Source organism: Gavia stellata, chromosome 4 (genome assembly GCF_030936135.1).
Source record: "Gavia stellata isolate bGavSte3 chromosome 4, bGavSte3.hap2, whole genome shotgun sequence".
NCBI lineage: Eukaryota > Metazoa > Chordata > Aves > Gaviiformes > Gaviidae > Gavia > Gavia stellata.
This window is the reverse complement of record NC_082597.1, coordinates 2108383-2126475: the sequence shown is the minus strand read 5'-3', so window position 1 is coordinate 2126475 and position 18093 is coordinate 2108383. Positions and strand designations below refer to the sequence as shown.

General features: G+C 47.7%; 1 protein-coding gene across 1 annotated transcript in view; it reads left to right on the top strand.

Moving 5' to 3' along the window:
- The window catches only part of TASOR2 (transcription activation suppressor family member 2), a 42702-nt gene that overhangs the window by 10895 nt on the left and 13714 nt on the right, over positions 1-18093 (top strand). Inside the window, exons 2-14 of the mRNA XM_059815997.1 lie at positions 224-369; positions 1707-1802; positions 3363-3435; positions 4813-4904; positions 5816-5940; positions 6040-6059; positions 6164-6263; positions 6957-7057; positions 8716-8819; positions 11679-11751; positions 11850-11924; positions 15703-16515; positions 17810-18046. Of these exons, the coding sequence (XP_059671980.1) occupies positions 224-369; positions 1707-1802; positions 3363-3435; positions 4813-4904; positions 5816-5940; positions 6040-6059; positions 6164-6263; positions 6957-7057; positions 8716-8819; positions 11679-11751; positions 11850-11924; positions 15703-16515; positions 17810-18046 (2055 nt within the window). The remainder of the gene's footprint in view (positions 1-223; positions 370-1706; positions 1803-3362; positions 3436-4812; positions 4905-5815; positions 5941-6039; positions 6060-6163; positions 6264-6956; positions 7058-8715; positions 8820-11678; positions 11752-11849; positions 11925-15702; positions 16516-17809; positions 18047-18093) is intronic.

The following is an 18093-nucleotide window of genomic DNA, read 5'->3' as shown; positions in this document are numbered from 1 at the left end:
TTAATTTGCAGACAAAGACTTAGGGGTTGCATGGCTGGAGGGGAGCTGCTGCTCCCGGTGGGAACCCCTGAGCTACTCTTCTCCATGGAGATCTGGGCTTGATAAATGAGGCCTGTGCGCCGTGAGTCACACTCAGCTGCCATCCGCCTCTGCTGAGGCCCCATACTCATCTGGGGATGCCCAGAGTTAATATTTGCACCTACTTTTTGCTTTCTTCCTCCAGGTTTTCATCCAGAATCGGAAGAGTCGAGTTCCCTTTTGCAGACAGCGGTTTCAGTGCTGCAGAGCTCCTACTTGGACTCCACATCTCAGGACGGTTTTCAGTACAGCCAAGCAATTCTGGTGGAAAATGATGTTTTCCTAAGTGAGGTAAGGCTGGTGGGGGAGCACGGTGTTGCTGGCAGGGTGGCGTTTCTTTGGGAGCTGCAGACATCTGTAAATGCTCGTTTATTGACAGGTCTTTCCTTTGCAGGAAAGGCTGATCTGCCTGCATTGTAGAGCCCCATTTGGAGTTCCTGACTGAAGGGAGGCTTTGCTTTGCTTTCTTGCACTTCTTCCTTCCCAGTGTGATCAGGAACAAAAGGTCCATTCAGCCAGTGTTGCCAAACGTTCAGCAGCAGTTCCTGGAGCAGGCCTTCAGGGCAGGTTGAAAACCTGGTTTGATACCTAGCAGGAGAGCTTTAATGTTATTGTACTTCTGCTGATTCACAGCAAGGCAGATTTCCATGTAGTATTTCTTTTGTCTGCCCTCACACCTGTGCAGACACCAGTTTTAACCCCATTTCCCTTTCTCCAGCTGACTGGGGCGTGGACAGAACCACTTTTAAAATGCCTTCATTCCTACACTCCCACTGTCCTTGGCATGGAAGACAGGCTGTCTTCTCTGGGACTGGAGATGACCAGTCTGCTTGTTGTCATGAATTAAATAGAGCTTAGCTTTTTGGCTGCCTAAATCTGGGATAGTCACTGTGGAGCTGGATAAAAAACTGGGAAAGCAGGTATCCAGTCATATGTTGATTGGCCTGTGAGTTCTAAAGCCAAAATAAGCAAAAGCAGTGATGAGATTGTTGTTTTCTTATCTTCTAACCCTGTTTAAAAAAAACCCCATCCTTCTACAACTTCTTTTATTAAAGCCCCAAACATCATGGACTCAGACCCAACTCTGCTCCCATGATGTTTTCCCTGTCTGCACTGAGAACATCCTCTGCTTTAATTATCAGACAAAAGAAATTGGAGTAATCTGTTATTTGGCTGTAGCCACACCCTCTGAGCTGTAGTTGCATGATAGCATGTGCCCTTTAGTCAAATGGTCTAGGCTTCTTATTCTAGGTGGAATAAGGCTGGACTTCCCCAGGATGAGCACAGCGTGACACTGTGGGGCTGGATGTGCCTGCTGTCCTTTGGAGGACATTGAACATGTTCTGCTGGGGAGAAAGGCAGAGACAGATGGAGAAACAGATGTGTGGATTGGGGTCCCTGTGGTGGGAGACTGGGTGTATATGTGCCTGGGGGAGGGAATGATGTGTGGGCACATGAGCTGGTTCAGCATCACCTAGCTTCTCGCAGCTGCCCCATGCTGGCCTCATATTTGCCACGGCTAAAGGTACATGGGACACGCTGTCCTCACACCATGTGTTACCTGTACCGCTCAGTCACTTGGCTCTGGCACGAATGGACTACAACAAAGTGTGTTGTGTCTTTTGCAGCTCAAAGCTTTTGCCCAAGCAAAGGAAGCTGCCGGATACAGCCAGGAGGAGCTGGAGGAGACCTTTGCATTTCTCCTGTTTGATAATGAAGAAGAGGTAACCTGAAATGTTTATTCAGCTTAAGAAGTTTGATGCCAAGTGCCTGCACATGTGCTCCATCCCACCAACCCTGGCAGATCTATTGACTGAAGTGCCCTCCCTACCCCAGTTGCCAGTGCAATTACTACTGTATAAATAGTCCAGAACAAGTTCTGAAAGCAGCTCCTGGGAGGTTTTAGTGATGGATCTTATTTTTTGTCTCTCCAGTTGATTACTGTTTGAGATTTGGCTGCATCTTTTGCCCTCTGCAGGGAGACAGAAGGAGTGTCCCTTTGTCCCAGTGGATTTATGGTCAAGTACAGGCAGGTGAAACCTTTCATGTGCACTTAGAAGAGAAAAACCCCCTTGTGACAGAAGAAGGAGTTTGTCAGGTGGTTTTGGGCAAGTTCACTTGGTTTTGCCAGCTAGGTGGAGAGAGAGCCTGACATAGCTTTTGGGAGATAGTTACTCCTGCCCATTTTTCAGAAGGATGCTTTTGATTTTGTGAAGAGTTTGTTTACACAAGGATGCTCAGGGAATCTAGTGGGAATTCTTTTAACGTGATTTAATGATGCCATGCTAAATCACTGTAAGGGAAGTTTTGTTCAGAATGAGAGTGGCCTGAATGCAGTTTAGTGCTGTTCAGTTTGGACTGAGCTACAGCAAAATAAACCACTTTCAGTCTCAGTTTGGGAGTGAGAATTGTCCCACTTCATTTTAGCTGTTTGAAATTTAGCATAGTGTGTGCCAAGTGACTGAGATCCTTGTACAGGAAAGAGGGAGCTCTCCAGAGGACAGCTGGACCTCATTTAATGCAGGCATCTAAAATCCTCAGGCTAAATTGCTTTCTGGAGGTGCCTCTCTCTCCATTGTTCAGAGGGGAAGTCTAGCTGGCTAGTCTAAGCTAGACGCTTGCCTTTTTGGAGGCAAAAGTTAGGCGAGATGAGTTCCCAGTGTTGCTTATAAAGGACTGAGTACAGTTTGACTGATTTGCTTTTATTTCTCACCCACAATGAGTTCAAACTGCTCCTGTTGTCACTCTTTGGTCAATTCACATTTGGACTTTGCACACTTTGATGAATCTGCTTTGGACGTGGATTAAATCAAAGATGGTGAGATGCTCCCAAGGCGGTCATTGTGCCTATGGCGGAGTGAGCACAGAGTAGCAAATGTCTTTTGCGTTCATGCCAGCCCTATTGCGTTTATTTTTCCACAAATTGCCCACGCAGATAAAGAAAGTGCAAAGTCCAGCCTTGCGCTTGCAGTGGTTTCTGGAGATGCTGGATTTTTTCCAGATTCTTCTAAGCTTTTGCTTCCACGGAGGTTTTTGTAACAACATAAATTAATGATAAATACAAGTATTTAGTGTCTGAAACATCAAGTTTTCTTCCTGTTGATTCTTCCTGTGGACATTGCGTTTAGTTTTCTTTACGCCACGGGTGTGTTGGGACTGTAACAACCTGTAATAGACTTTCAGCAGGTGTTCACCTGTTGGTAAAATACTTGCAATGGATTTCAGTAGCTGTGTCCCTTATCTTTGAAAGTAGATGGTAAAAGAGGCTGTCTCTTCTTTTGAAGGCAAAAGAGGTGTGTCAGACAGGCCTCCGTGTAAACAGCAGTTCTATTTCCACGCTTGGTGACCCAGCAAAAGGTAAGATTTCCATTCAGAGGACCAAGAGACCTGTTCGCTGTTCTGGGGGTATCAGCTCCTTTAAAAGCAAAAGCCCACACAAACTCCTGGTATTGCCTTGTTACTTACTGCAAAGATCCACAGAAGCTCCCGTGTTTCTTACATGGGAAACTGCATTTGTTTGGATCAAGCAAGCAGCAGTTTTCCTTCTGCCTTCTCAACCAGATGAGGATGGGAAGTTCCCCAGAGAATGTTACCGTCTTTTCACCTCTCCATTTCAGGTTGTTTTCCCTTGTTAATAACAACCTTTGTCACCAAAATGGCTTTTTGGCAGCTTTCCCCACTGGTTTGCTCTTCAGAGTCCATTGCTGAGCTTTTGCCAGAAGTCTTGTTAATAACCAGAGCAGATCATGACGTGTTGAAGCCCTTTTCAGTCTGTGCTTGTTCCTTGCCCAAAGGTCTGGGGCCTCAAGACACGTTACTCAAAGAAATCCTTCTGCCAGAAGCAGAACGTCTCCCAGTGCTCATCCTGCAAGTCTTTGCAGGCCAAGAGACCTAATTATTTAACAGTCAATGGCAGTGAATGCAAAACCGAGCAGGAACTGCTTATTTATCTGGCTGTATATCTTAGTCCTGATGGACTGAGATGAATATTATGGTGTGTATCTTTGTAGCCCGTCCCCTGCCCAGTCCCTGTTTCCCCCCTGTGTACTTCTCTACACATCTTGTCTACAAATATAAAGCAGGAGTGAAGAGCCAACACCCCCTCAATAAATCTGCATATGATACGCCCTGAGCATGGAGAAGGGATGGGAATAAGCCATGTCAGAATGGGCCTTGTCACAGGGTAGAAGGTTCATGTTGGCATCTGGGACACTGAAGGACCATAAAGAGCCAAGGAAGGGTCCTGGGAGTGCCTATGCCCTGCCAAGGGCTTGCTCTTGTGCCCCTGCAGCATGTGTTCCCCATGTATAAACATCCATGTTGCCTTTGCATGACTCCAAATCAAGCAAAGTACCTGCCCCTCTTGCAGTCTGACCTGGAAGCCCTTCACCAGATCTTCCTGTAAGAGACAAGCCCTCGCTCGGCATGTTTTCATGTAGTGTGGTCAAAACTAACGTTAGCTGGGCTACTTCTCCCAGGAGAAACCCAGGTTAACTCCTTTCCTAGAGCTGACCCTGGAACATATAATGCTGTTGCATACTAGCAGTCAAAAAAAGGAAAAGAGTCAGAAGGAGTTTCACCCTTTTTATGGCAGCAAGTGCTACTCTGGTTTGCAGCACTGGCTCTGCAGAGATTCCCATTTCCTCGAGGAGGATCCTCTTTACAGGGTTTTTTTGGCAGTCAGCTTTACTCAACAGATGATTCACATTATCTTACATTGCTCTGGTTTCACAGGGGTTTATATTTCCAAGTATGCAGACTGTCTTCATCCGAGACCCTGGTATCATGGAAAATCAGGCTATATTGTCATTTGTAAGCTAATTAAGGTAAAATGTAAATCTTTCTTTTTATGTGGAGTGGTTTTCAGAAGCCACTATACAGTGCAAGCAGTTTTTAAGGAGACGTTGTCACCCATAACTGTGGTGGGGTGGGGTGTAAAATCAGCTCTGAGAGCTTGTCAGGACTTTTGACCATGGGATGTGTCAGACTAGAAAGCAAGAGATCAGACTGTGCTTGGCTGGAGGCCTGCAGGGGGGCAGAGGATTCAGAGGACTTTCCAAATTCCGCCGCTGAGATCAGAAATTCCCCATAGGGTCACCTTTTGCGTTTTGGAGATTTGAAGGGGGAACCCTAAGGTGGCTCAGATCACAGCCCCATTCTATTCCTCCATGGGGCTGGCATGTGGCCCCTTTTTCCCCTCCCCACGTGCTCCTGCTCTCTGTAGCTGGCACAGAAAAACTGCTCCTGTTGGCTCTCCTGAGCAGTGCTGATTTGTCTGCCGTGCAGAGTTCAGCCAAGTCAGGCCCTCCTGTTTGGAAGGATGCAAATGCACACAGACCCTCGCAGTGGGGAACGTGGGGCTGCCAGCAGCGCTGTCTTTGAGGAAAAGGAGGATTCAGGGGTCTTTTAAAATAAGTTTCTGCAAACAATTTTATGTATTCTTTTTTTTTTTTTGGTAAATTTTCTGACACAGGGGAAGGTCAAGGTGGTATCTGAGAATTACACAACCAGCTATACCTGCCCGTCTCCTGGCTATGACTGCCACGTCGCCGTGAGCAGAAACAATGTACCGTCAAAGACCAGCCACTGCCAGGCCTTCGAGCAGAGCCAGGTATAGGTTTGCAACAGGACTGTGCAGACAGCTCACTTGCGGGCTGCAGGGGAGCACAGCGCTGGCCCAGGTGCCTCGCTCGTTCCTCAACGTGTTTTTTCATCTGTGTTTCCCTTCTCACCCCAGTATTACGTGTATGAAGTGTCTGATGGCAGCACTGCCGAGCGGCCCAGGCAGATCTGCCCATACATAGTGATCACCTGCCAGTACAGGGAGCCGAAGGAAATGCCCGTCTTAGCTATAGAGAGCCTGTAAGCAACTTATTACCACTCCAAAACACCCGGTTGCTTTTGTGGGCTGTTTTCCTTTTCCCATTGCTAAATGTTCCTCTTTTTCTCCCTTTTCTCTAGACCTGAGCTTAACCACAAAGGTAGGAGCATCTGGTAGATGGTTTTGTTTTATAAACTTACCTTTCTCTGTTTGCCCTCCTCTCCTCTCCTGCTTTCTCTGAGCCATTCTCCCTTTTGCCTGTAGCATTGTACTGTCCATGGAGGGGGCAGCTGTCCATCCAGGGCCAGCTTGTATGCAACATCGCCCTGAGGACCCCATACAGCTCCACGATTCCAGCCCAGCTGTAAGTTGCCCCTTTTCTTCTTTCTGTGCAATTTGTGGAGTGTGAAGCATTACACCTTTGGGTGTCCGTGTATCAGTGAAAGCCAGTTTTGTCTCTCCTGCCCCATCCCTTCATTGATCAGCATCTTCTTGCAGTTGTACCAACTTACCACCTGCACTGTCGGGGCAATCATCAGTGTCAGGAAAGTGGTGTTGGGCAGGCAGCGGTGCAGTGTCACAGCAACAGCTGGATGAGGACATGAGATCAGGCCCTGAACTGCAGCTGGAAACGGCTGTGTTTTGTCATCGCTTTTTGTTAACTGCTTTGGGATGTTTATTCTAAATCAATTATTCCTGCTTGGGATTTTTCTCCTTGTGAGAAGTGGGCTTCCTGATGGTGCATGTACGATCAGCCAGTTGTGTTTACAGATCGGCATGATGGCAAATAAAGTATTGGGGTAACTAGCATTTAAAAAAAATGAGATATTTAAAATCTTTAGGAGTCAGAAGCCAACCAGCAGGCAGCAATCTGAAAGAGCCAGTGTTTGGAGGTGTTTCCAAACAGGATCCTCAATCAGCAAAGTGCTAAGCAAGCCTTCTGCAGAGCTGCTTTCTCTGGTTTCACAGTGACAGGGCAACCAGGACTCTCTGCTATGCTTAGTCCTGAGAGCCTTTTATGCTTGTGATCTCACCCTCTGCTGCATTATCCCCACAGGCCTCCCAACTTGGACATTAACCATGTCATGGGTTTGTCCGACTTGAAGAAAAAGCTACCAGAAGCTGCATTTGGAAAAAGGAATTACATTGAGAATGAAGGTGAGTGCAAAACTTGCTGGCGTGATGGGTAACATCTGCTTGTGCTGTGCTGTAGGAATTGTTGTGGGGGATCAGAGCTCAAGTCCACGTAGCACTAGGTCCTGTCTTGAAGGGTGGCTGATTGCAGATAAGTGAGGAAAAATGCCAAGGCAGCACAGGGATATTTTTCTGTCCACATTTCCTATGGTCTCCTGGTGTGTTATAATCCTCTTCCCAAAGCAGCCTTTTAATCAGCCCATTCCTGGGACAGGACAGGGTGGGAGTCCCTGTTTTGAGACCTGGGCTCCCATCCTGCAAGGTGCCAAACATGGTGCAACTGAGAGCAAATGCAGGGAGACAAACTTTCCCCTTCCTACATGATCTTCCTACGAGGTGTGGGACTCTCCGCCTCTTGGGGTCTGACTCAGTGTCTCCCGCATCTGCGCGGATGGGGGTAGCTGCCAGCCAGAGCCAAAAGATGTGGCTGCCTGCAGTAGCTTTGGGTCACGGGTAGCCTACTTGTCACTTCAAGGGGACTGACAATGAATGGCAGCGTGAGAGGGGAGAGGACTCCAGAAACCTTGGGGAGAGGCAGGGAGTGCTCAGCAATCAGCAAATAAAAGCACAGATTTGGGGAAGGGAGAGAAGGGCTCTACTGTCCCCTTAGTGGTGCTAAGAGACCCCACTTGCCTATAGTCAACCACTCTCTGTCCTGGTCAATGCAGGTTGGGGAGAAGGGGACCTGTGTCTAATTACACTTTGGGGTTCATACTGCGGATTGATTTTTGGGTTGGAGTTTTGACAAGCCTGGTAGCCCTCAGCCCCAAGGTGTTGAGATCCCGATGGCTGTGAGTGGCTGTGCATTGCAGCAGACATACAGTTACTGACACGGATACCACAGGTTGCACACGGAGAGCTCTGAATGTGATTTGCAGAAGCTCCAGGTGCATTTCCATGTCATCTTGCACCAAAATAACTGTGGGCTGCTGCAGTGTTGCCTCCCATCTGTGTTTCAGCTCTGCTGAGCCAGGTCGGAGCACTGATCGGACCAGCTGACAGCCAAGCCTGTTTTGGGGGTTAGCATTCAGCTTACAGTGCAGATGGACACAGGATAGTGCCAGGGGCAGGGGAGGAGGCGGAAGAAGTGGGGGAGGCCACAGCAACACTTGAGGAACGTGCCATAGAACCACAGTCTTACAGTCGGCTGATGAAAGAGGCGAAATACTTGAACAGAAGAATTTTGCTGTGAGATTCAGGGGGGTAAGGTGGGACCGAGATCTTTCCTTTGTTAAACTGCCCTGGGGATCAGAGTGCAGAATAAGGATACTCCATAGCAGGAGAGAGTATGGCATGTCTGAATGAGGTATTTCCCTCTGAAAGTCTCCCTGTCTCTGTTGAAGCACACAGCATTGGTTAAATAGCTTTTGTTAGCTGCAGAGATAAGATAGGAAACATCTCCTGTTGAACCATGTCTTGAAGAGGAAACTCACTGCGATATGAATGCATATACCAACTTACGAAATCTTCGTAAGTTGTTATTTTTGGTTGTTTTTTTTTTTTCAAAACCCAGTGCTTCCACCAATTGCACACCCATCTTCCTGGTACAGGAGCACTTGTTTGTTCAGAGTTCATGCAAGAGGCACTATTTCAACGTCAAATTCTCTCTCTTTTGTCTGCAGTCTGTTTTCAGGGTGTTTACTTCAGTCTATATGAAGTAGAAATATCAAATAAGGATCAATATAAAATGGATCAGTTAGTAGAAAATCTAAAGGAAAAGGACTTGGTAAGTATTTTAAAACATTGTCATTCTGGGAGGAAAGTGGCCTTTTAAATGATCTCTTGAAACTTTTGGTAACATTATTCACAGATTCTGAACTAATGCAAAATGGAATTAATTTCCCTGCTTTAACTATTATTTTTCTCCTTGGTTATTCTCAAACATAGTTTAGTCTTCCTGTATATAACTTGACTGAAGATTACCCACTATGAGCTGGGAACTGATTTCTAGGGTGAGCATGCCCTGTTGAGCAGAAGGCATTATACCAGGCAAACCTCTTCTTTGGCTATGTTTATGCCAGGTGGATTATTTTATTGTCTTTATTAATGATTTCCCCCCTGCATTGCAAACAGCATGGTGGACAAGGACTGCAAGGGGATCTTAGATATTAAGAAAGCAGAAGCAAAGTCCCCCAATGCCAAAATTATAATTACTAAGCAAAAGACATAAGCTGTCACGTGCCTGCCTTCCTCCCTCATGGCTGAAAAATAGCCCCTACTCAGGTAGATATTCAGAGTTATGCTGCCGAAACCTCATGGGATTCTGGGAGCTCTCAAGATGTTGAGATTTACCCTTTTTTTATGGGGAATTTCCCTTGCGATATATTACCTGATAAGGCTTTTTTCCAGCACACTGGGGTCTTTTTGTTCCCAGTGTGATAGTCACATCTCCTTGTGACTCCAAGGGATGATCTTCACCCCTGTGGCACACAGCATCTACGTCTCTGCTGGGATTTGTGGTTGCTTTGGCTTTGGCTTTGCTGCTGATGGTTGTTCTCTCACATCTGATGCTTCCTGTAGATTCAGGGTTGTAAATTCATGGCCACAAACTCACAGCTGGCTGGGCACGTCCTTCCCCCACTATAAGTTGGCAGTGGCCCACGAACTGCCTGGAAGTGCTGTTGCTGTGCAGCACTGCTGAAGAGCTGCCCACCAATGTGCAGCTTCCCACATTTGACGTACTAGAGCAAGTGTTTGTTGTGGATCGCTATAAAAAAAATGACTCTGACTCCCTAAAGTATTGATTAAACTATCTTTTATTGGTAACAATATGAGAAGAGAAAAGGAGATAGCAAAGACAATCTTAATGCCCCTTCACTTGCAGGTAGTCCTGAAGTGTGCAGCATGAGTTGGGTCTCTGGTCGGGGCACGGATCTGTCCATGCTGCAGCTCATCTTGAGGTTCCCAACATCTGAAGGGACATAAGTTTATCTATGCTATCCCTTTTTTCCTCTCCTGTTCTCACCAATAAAAGATACTTTCATCAATACTTTAGAGAGTCCAAGCGCCTGTCTTACCGGGATCCATGACAACCGCTTGTTCTGGTGCATTACGCCATGTTTGCAGCCACTGAGGTTTATAACATGCATCCTTTAAAGCCCAGCAGAGCTGGGCTCTCTGGAGGGGTTGGCAAAGATGAGATGGTTGAGTTGTGGCCATGAGCAGTTTGGTATTGAAAGCCATCAGGAGCATCGTTTCCCCTAGAGCTTCCCCACCCTCATATGTCTGTCAAACTGCGTTAATACATGTCCCTTATTTCAGCGAGGAAACAGCCACAGCCCCTTTTGGGTGTGCTTCTTCCTCCCCTTAGCGTGCTGTTGAATGACCCATGGGTGAATCTGCTTTGGAGGCAGCTCCCAAAAGTGCAAGTGAAAAATGCCCTCCGTATCCTTTCCCTTTCAGTGGTGCATGGGCCAGGCACGCACCTTGTGCAGGGCCCACAAGAAAATGAAAGGGTAGCTGGGGCTAGGTGGGGTTGCCTGCGGCCAGCTGCACTCCTCTGGGTGCTGAGTGATGTCTCTCAGCTCTGTGTCAGGTGGCTGCCGCCTTATGGCTTGGCTTTCCTCCTCACCTGCCTGAAAATCATTGTGTCAGTGAGAAACCACAGCTATTTTATTGAGCTGGGTTTATGCAGTGGAGGTGCTGGCTCTTACTCCTTCTGCTCTGCTGGCTGGAGACAACCAAAGCAGGGAGCTACTGTTCTGAATAGTGAATATTACACTGAAATTATTCAGCATTTCCAAAGTTGTTCTGTTGTCCTGGAGAAATGAGGCTGTGGGCATTATTCCAGTCCTCTGTTATGTCTGAACATACTGAATGGGATCAGCAAAGTTTCACAGAGCATTAGAAGCCATAGGGTGATTCAGTTCGTGTACGTTTCCTGAAAAGATGTGTCTGCATGGAAGAAAGAGATCCAAATGGGTGTCCCCACGGAGGGAAAGGCAGTCCAAGCCAAGCTCTACGATGAGGCATCAAGCAACACCCAAACAAGAGAAAAGCCTCGATAAGTGCACACATCTTTTCAGACATGCGGTCATCCAGTTCTGAGACAGAGTCGCAGGAGTCTCTTAGACTCAGCAAATATTTTTTCACATATTCATTGATACTGATGCTGCTAATAAGCAAGCTGCATGGCCTGAACTTTAGTCAGGCTTGTGGCTGGAACTGTCAGTTGTATTTTGTCAGATGCTGATGTCCAGCTTTGCTTTCCCTGATGGGAAAAACTTCCCCTTGGCTTGCTGTGAGCGGTTCCTGGCAGAGATGCCCAGGGACTTTTGGACTTGACTGAAATTATTAACCTGTTAATTAATTGCAGCCAGCTTGGCTAAGCATATTTAATTTTTAAGGCACAGATAGGAGGAATTTGAGAGCTGAATAACAGCATAAATGGAACACTTTGGGTTACAGGTCCCAGTTGACCCAAGTGGCATGGACCGAACAATGTCCTCCTCAGCAGGGAATGAACTGGTGGTGTTGGCATGTGTTCAGCAGCAATCAGGGCTTGTTGACAGTCACGCTGAGTGATACAAAGTGTGCTAAGGAGGAAAGGGAGTGGTTGCTCTAACTTTGTATGTGTTTGTTATAGGCAATCATCAAATATTTACAAGATCAAGGAGTCCTTATCCTCCTCACGTCCTCTGCATTGGCACGAGATGATGGTAAGACATGGCTACGTAGAAACCAACATCCTGCTCTGTTTTAGAGACAGAGGGCAGGCACCCTCAGTCTAAACAAAACCTGTTGCTTTCTTCCATAGGGTTCGACCCTAAGGAGCCTGTCAGCCTCCTGGCCCTGTTTCTGTTCGCCTCGTCCCGGTCGGTGTGCCTGAGAGGTAGGGAGGTTCCCTTTGCTGGCTTCGGACACTGTGTTTTGGGTGTGGGATCCTCACCAGAGGGTCCTCACAGACACATTGCTCTTGAAGAGCTGATTTATCTGCTGAGAACTGTCTACAGCTTTAGCACAAAGGGTGTTAAAAGAGGAGAGAAAAATCCCAACTCTCTAGCTATGCTGCATTTTAAGCTGATCTAAACCAGGTTCCCTGCCTCTTATACTCACTGCACACCCTTGCTCCTTGCAGGACGTTGATGGGGGTGACAAATAATTACTTTTCTCCCTCTCGGTCAGTTTTCAGCGGTATCCACTCACTGAACTGTCTTATGTGTGCATATGGGAATCTGACTCCTGCAGAGCCTGGTTTACATCTCTAAAGGTGCGCTGGAGGTGTGCTCAGGGGATAAAACAACACATGGCACGCTCTGGACACTGCACGGAGCTGATGTGATTTGCTAAGCCAGCAGGAAAACAGCCTGTCCAAAAAATAAGTTAATTGGTTTTTGCTGAGATAACAAGTAAAATGGGCTCCATGAAAGGTTGCTGCTGGCATGGGGAGGGATTGGAGAGAGCGGGGGAAGGGGCACTGCTCCCTAAGGAGCAGTGAGGGTTTGGAGGCTCAGCTGTATTGTGTGACTTCTCTGCTGTGGGATTTGTAAATGCTGGTAGTGGGGCTGTGACAACTGGTCAGGGTGCGTGACAGTTGAGGGAGGGAGGCAGGGAGATGGTGTTGGGCAGAGCCATGGTGCTTTGCTGCCATCAAGGTGTGTCACAGCTCTGGGACCTGGGAGGTAAGTCCAGGCTGTTTGTATCCCTAAAACACGCTTCTTTACATGCAGAACACAGAGGTACTAAATAAGAGAAAATAAAGATTGCACAGTTTGAACCTGCAGATCTTGAAATAAGAATGAGCTTCAACCTCTGTTGCATTTGCCTCAAATTTTCTCTGTATCTGTTGACTTTTAGCTGCACTATGTGGAAATATTCACACTACAATTTCCTCTTGTGGACATAAAGAATGTTACTGCTCTGCCTCCTCTGGACAGCTTCATCCGTGCATCTCATTACATCCACTCCACCAGTAATACTTGTAGCCTTGTTGATCCCCAAGCAACATATAAACAGGGTCCTTTTGCTCTGCGTAACTTCTGGCTTGCTTTTTGTTGAGTCATCCTAGGGACAAGCCAAGAGACTGTTTATGCCAGCACACACTGGTATTTCAGTCCGCCTCTGTGCGAGTGATGGCTGGCATTGCCGATGGAGCTGCACAGGACGTACCTATCTCCCCTCCCCAGAAGATAAAATTGGCAGAAGGGCTGACAGGACCTACCAGCACATCCGAGCATGGATTGCTTTGTCCTTTTTGGTGTTTAACCTCCAGCTATAAACTTTCTCCTTCAGGATCCGCATACGAAGTGGGCTTGTAAGTCGGGTGAAGATGTGATGATAACTTGGCAGTGTGGGATGTGAATGTCTTTGATGCCTGAGTTCAGTCAGTCTAACTTTAAGGACGTGCTGCTGGTGGCTGCGTTAGCGTGGAAACTTTTCTAGTTTCTTTTCTAGGCACAGGAGAGAGACAGGCTCCTCCTGAGGCAGGCTGAAGATCCAAAGTGACAGGTCAAACCTGGGATCAGGTTGTTGCTGTGATGCCTGAAGCAAGGGCCTGAAGTTGGGTGATGTGAAGGGGAAGAATGCCTGGAGAGCAGACTGGAGGTGGGAACTTGAGATCTTGCTGACCAGCCGCACAACAGGCAGAAAATACCCTCCGGAGCAGAGGGATCTGTTCCTGAAAGGCTGGGTGTGAGCAATGTATGCTGGGGGAGAGGAGAACAGGGCAAGGAGGTATTTATCTTGAAGAAGGTTATTGTGGAAGAAGGTGGTGGAGACAGGAGAGGGCACCAGGCTTAAGGAGCATCTTGGAGCAAAGACAGTACAAGCAGCCGGTTCGTAGGAAGGTTTGGGACTGTATCAGACATTGCCTGTGGCTGGTGGCGATGCTAAAGAGGAGGCAAAGCCTGGGCAGCCAGAGAGCAGCTGCTGGAAAGCAAAGAGGCAGGGAGAGAGGATAACATTGAGCAAACACTCCATGTTGTTACGTGTTGTGATCTGAACGTTGATGGCTTCCAGATGTTTTCCCTCTGGTGCCAGCGGGATTCCTGCACACGCTGTCCCGTTCTGCCTACACGAGCAGCGTTACCCCAGCCAGCCCTGCCTGTCCCCTGGGTCTGAGACCTCTTTTCACTGGGGTTATAAGCCCTTTTTCCTTTAGGGCTTCCCCTTTCTATGAAGACAAGCAGAACTGTGCAGGGGTTTGGGTTTGAAAAGGGACGGTCACCGAAGATGGCAGGGGTGCAGGGGAGATGCAAAGAGAAAAGGGGGGTGAAGAACGTATGCATTTAAAGTCGCTCAGCTCGGGCTCGAAGCATGAATAATGTTTCCCGTTTTGAAACAAGCAGCCTCTGAAGCTGTTCCCTTCCTGTCCAGACAGCCGTCGGAAGGAATGTAGGGCAGGCGTAACAAGCCCGCTGTGCAGACGTGCCGCAGCGTTCCTGAGCCAGCAGCGGAAGCAGGCAGCTGGGATCTGGCTCGCAGAGATGCCTGGACTTGCCGGTAACAAGGACCAGCATTGCCAGTGCAAGGCAGCAGCAGGGCCAGTAGGCGAAGAAAATCACACATCTGGGAGGGGAAGAGAAACGCCTTTGCCTTGGTGGGAAGAGATGTGATGGGGAGGGGCACTGGGGTTGTCAGCCTGGCACTGAAGCCAAAAGAAACCTCGGAGTCAGATCATAACACGAAGATGGGCCAAGCCTGCGAGTGCAGAGCGCCAGCATGAGACTGCTGGGTTGCAGTGGATGAAGCTGGAAAACTCTGGCTTGTGTGGAAAGGGAGCTCCACCGACAGGCTCTGCATATCACACAGGCTCTCCAGGCGTTTCCAGACACTGAGAGGACGCTGCTGTGCCAAGCAGAACCTGTTCCATGGTGACATCTGCGAGGGCAGGCACCCTTGAGCTTTGGGACTTGCTCCCAATAGGGATGAAAATGAACTAAACTTCTATGATACTGCGCATTGTGGTAGGGCGTTAGTCCTGCTGAAAAGAGAAACACCAACTGTTTTCAGTAGGATCAGTCCTTCAGCTTTAGAAAATCACCCAGGGGTTCATGTTCTTTATTTATACAGTCCCCACGTCCACTTGGGGAAGTCTGTGTTCCCCATGCCACTCCAGAGCACTAATGTGGTGTCTTCATGTGAACTGCGTCCACCTACACTGACAACAGGTAGAGATGGAGCTGCTGGAAGTTGCATCTAAACAGGGACATAAACAACACACGTGATCTGAAAATGGTGCTAGTCTAAATACTCTGCATGGGCAACCCTGAATTTAAACAGGTTTAAAAAAAAACCAACAAACCCCATGTATTTTCAGAGCTCTGGCTGTCCTAAATGTTGGATTTAGCAACAATTGCTGGCATGAAGGGACTTAAACTACCATGTGTGCAATCTCACCCTGTATTTTCCTGCAGAATGGGGCTAGCTGATACAACAGCAGTCTTTCATCTTAGTTTAATCCACTTTTGACTCCCATGTACATTTCTTTTTTACTTTCAGCAGTTACAAGCATCCATCAAACCAGGACATCACCCCTGGGGCTAGCTTTTTGTAGGTTGGCTTCTGGGACTTTTTCATAGCTTTCATGTTCTCTTAGCATGTAACAGTGAGGTGATTTGGGGGATTTAATCCTGTTTTGATAAGAGTAAAATTCTATTCTTTTCCTTTAGCAGTTGAAAAGCACGATCCAAAAGATGAAAGGGAAGATAGTGACGATAGTGACATCTCATTAAAAATAGCCTCAGTTTTGCCTGGACTTCGCTATGCCTTACAGAAAGCCACCCATTCTTCATGGGGGGACACAGTCAGTACCAGCGTACGTATCAAACAGCACTTCCAGGAATACACAAAGCTTGATCAAAATCCACAGCCCACCTCTGGCCAAACCAGTGAAGTTCCCCTTTCTTCTCTCCTCTCACCAACCAAGGATGAATGTAGCAATCCCTTCAAAAAACACCCGGAGCAGTCCTTCTCCCAGCTGCAGCATTACCTCTCCAATCCCAGCAGCTATACTCTGGAAATGTCGGCTGCCTTAGGATGTTTGACTGGTGCTGTTCAGTCTCTTTGCTGCAATTTAGAGGCTGATCGTAAAGTGGACTTCTCTTCAGCTGTGCCACCGGACCCTATTCCTCCCAACACAGCAGCGGAAATAAAAGTCAAAAGTGAAAACCCAAAGCCCACTGTGGGGCTGGACGAGAGTAGTGAAGCACCTACAAAAGACGTCAACTCGGCCAGCAAGCTATGGGTGCAGCAGAGCAGGAGGAAGTCCAGCCGAGCCGTTGTGACCAGCACCAGGAAGAAATGGTCACCCCTCAAGATGCAAATGCATCCGATGGGGGAGAGCGGCAGGAACAGGAAAGCAACCAAGAAGAAGAAAATCAACATCGCTTTCTCTTTTCCTAAAAAGCCAGGGCTCACAGCCAATACCAACGAGCCCATGCTTAAATTAGCCAATTTGCAGTTTCCACACAGAAGGAAAAGAGGTAAGTGCTATATAAATGGGACTGACTTTCTCCTGGTTCTCTGGGGTATCCAGCTGGGATACTTAGTGTTCCCTAGGAGCCATGTCCCCTCGCCATCCCCCCGGGTGCACAGAGCAAGCATGCACCTCCTGAGAGCATCCAAATAGGGTTGTGGCAATGTCGCCACAGTCTCTCATTCAACGTGGGAAGGAGCCCAAGGCTATGATAGTGGATTTCAGTGAAGTTGCCTGAAACCCAGTGCAGTGGTCCATGCTGTTGCCTTCCTTTGCTTACAGGTGACTGTGCACAGAGACATCAGCCAGGTCATGGTTATTTCATCACTTGTCCACAAGCTGTTGATGGCTCAGGCAAGGAGCAGTTGCCAAAGCCATGGTCATTACAGGCTGCCTAGATAACCAGCCACTCTACATGGTCACATTGTGACTCCCTGAGAGTCAACTTTCTTGCTGTAGCCTTGAGGAAACGAGAAGTGTGAGACTGATCGCACCCAATTTACTCTGCAGAAAGCTGGTATGTGGCCTGAGCTGCTCGTGCGAGGTGTCTCAATGGCGTAAATTGTCCTCTGAAGGCTCCTGTCTCACTGCGGAGGATAGGCTAAGCCTGTCCTTTTGAGCCAGCCTGAGCCTCCACCTGATTTGCAGAGACACTCAAAGTGGATTGAGAAGAATCCCAACCTTGGTGACAAAACGTGGCTGAAAACACCTAAAGAATCCACCTGCCTACAAAGGCGGTGTCATACTCATCAACCTCCCCTGGCACTTACACACATCACAAGTAGCAGCAGCGACTGCGGAGATGGGCTGTCATGTAGTACAGGGGGTGGCATGGCATCTGCCCGCTTGTGGGCTGAAGTCAGCTCTGATTCACAGTCCATCAAGGTCTGACCTGGGGCACGTCGCCTCGGACCTGGGGGACATTGTTGATGGATCTGGGAGAGGTTCTTGTGTGCTTCTTGGAGAGGTGAATAAGTACCCTCAGGATGCAAGCGTGCCAGGCAGGAATTAGAGTGACTTATCCCAGGAGAACACCTATTCTAGGTCAGGAAAGCAAGCTTTTAATGAGCTTAAGAAGTGATGTTTTATTTTTAATAACTGCTTACTGATCACTCGCATCAGTAACAAACCCATTTGTAAGATCAGATGCATAAATCAAGTAATTGAAGACTACTCTGCTGCTGCCAATCACTTCTAAAGCAGTCCTTCCACATTCCTTAACTGGATATTTTGAAAATACTCCTTTTTAATCTGAATATGTCTCAAACCAAAACAAATGCCCTCCCTTTTCCTTGTCCCAGGTGCAGAGGTCCTGTCTGCAGAATTTGTGCACAAAACACAGTTTGAACCTGTTCAGAAGGAAACTTCAGCTCCTGACGATCCTGGCTTGGAAACAAAGAGACCAAAGACACTGAAGAACCCAGACATGAAAAAGGTTCCTGTTGCTGAGACCATCATGAAGCCAGTGAAAAGCAAGATGCTAAAAAGTGTGGCTAACAGCCCATCAAAACCTCAAGCCAAAAAGCAAGCAGAAAGTGGTAAGAGTGCTGTTCCCTGAGGAAATTTTTCCTTTAAAAGCTGAGCC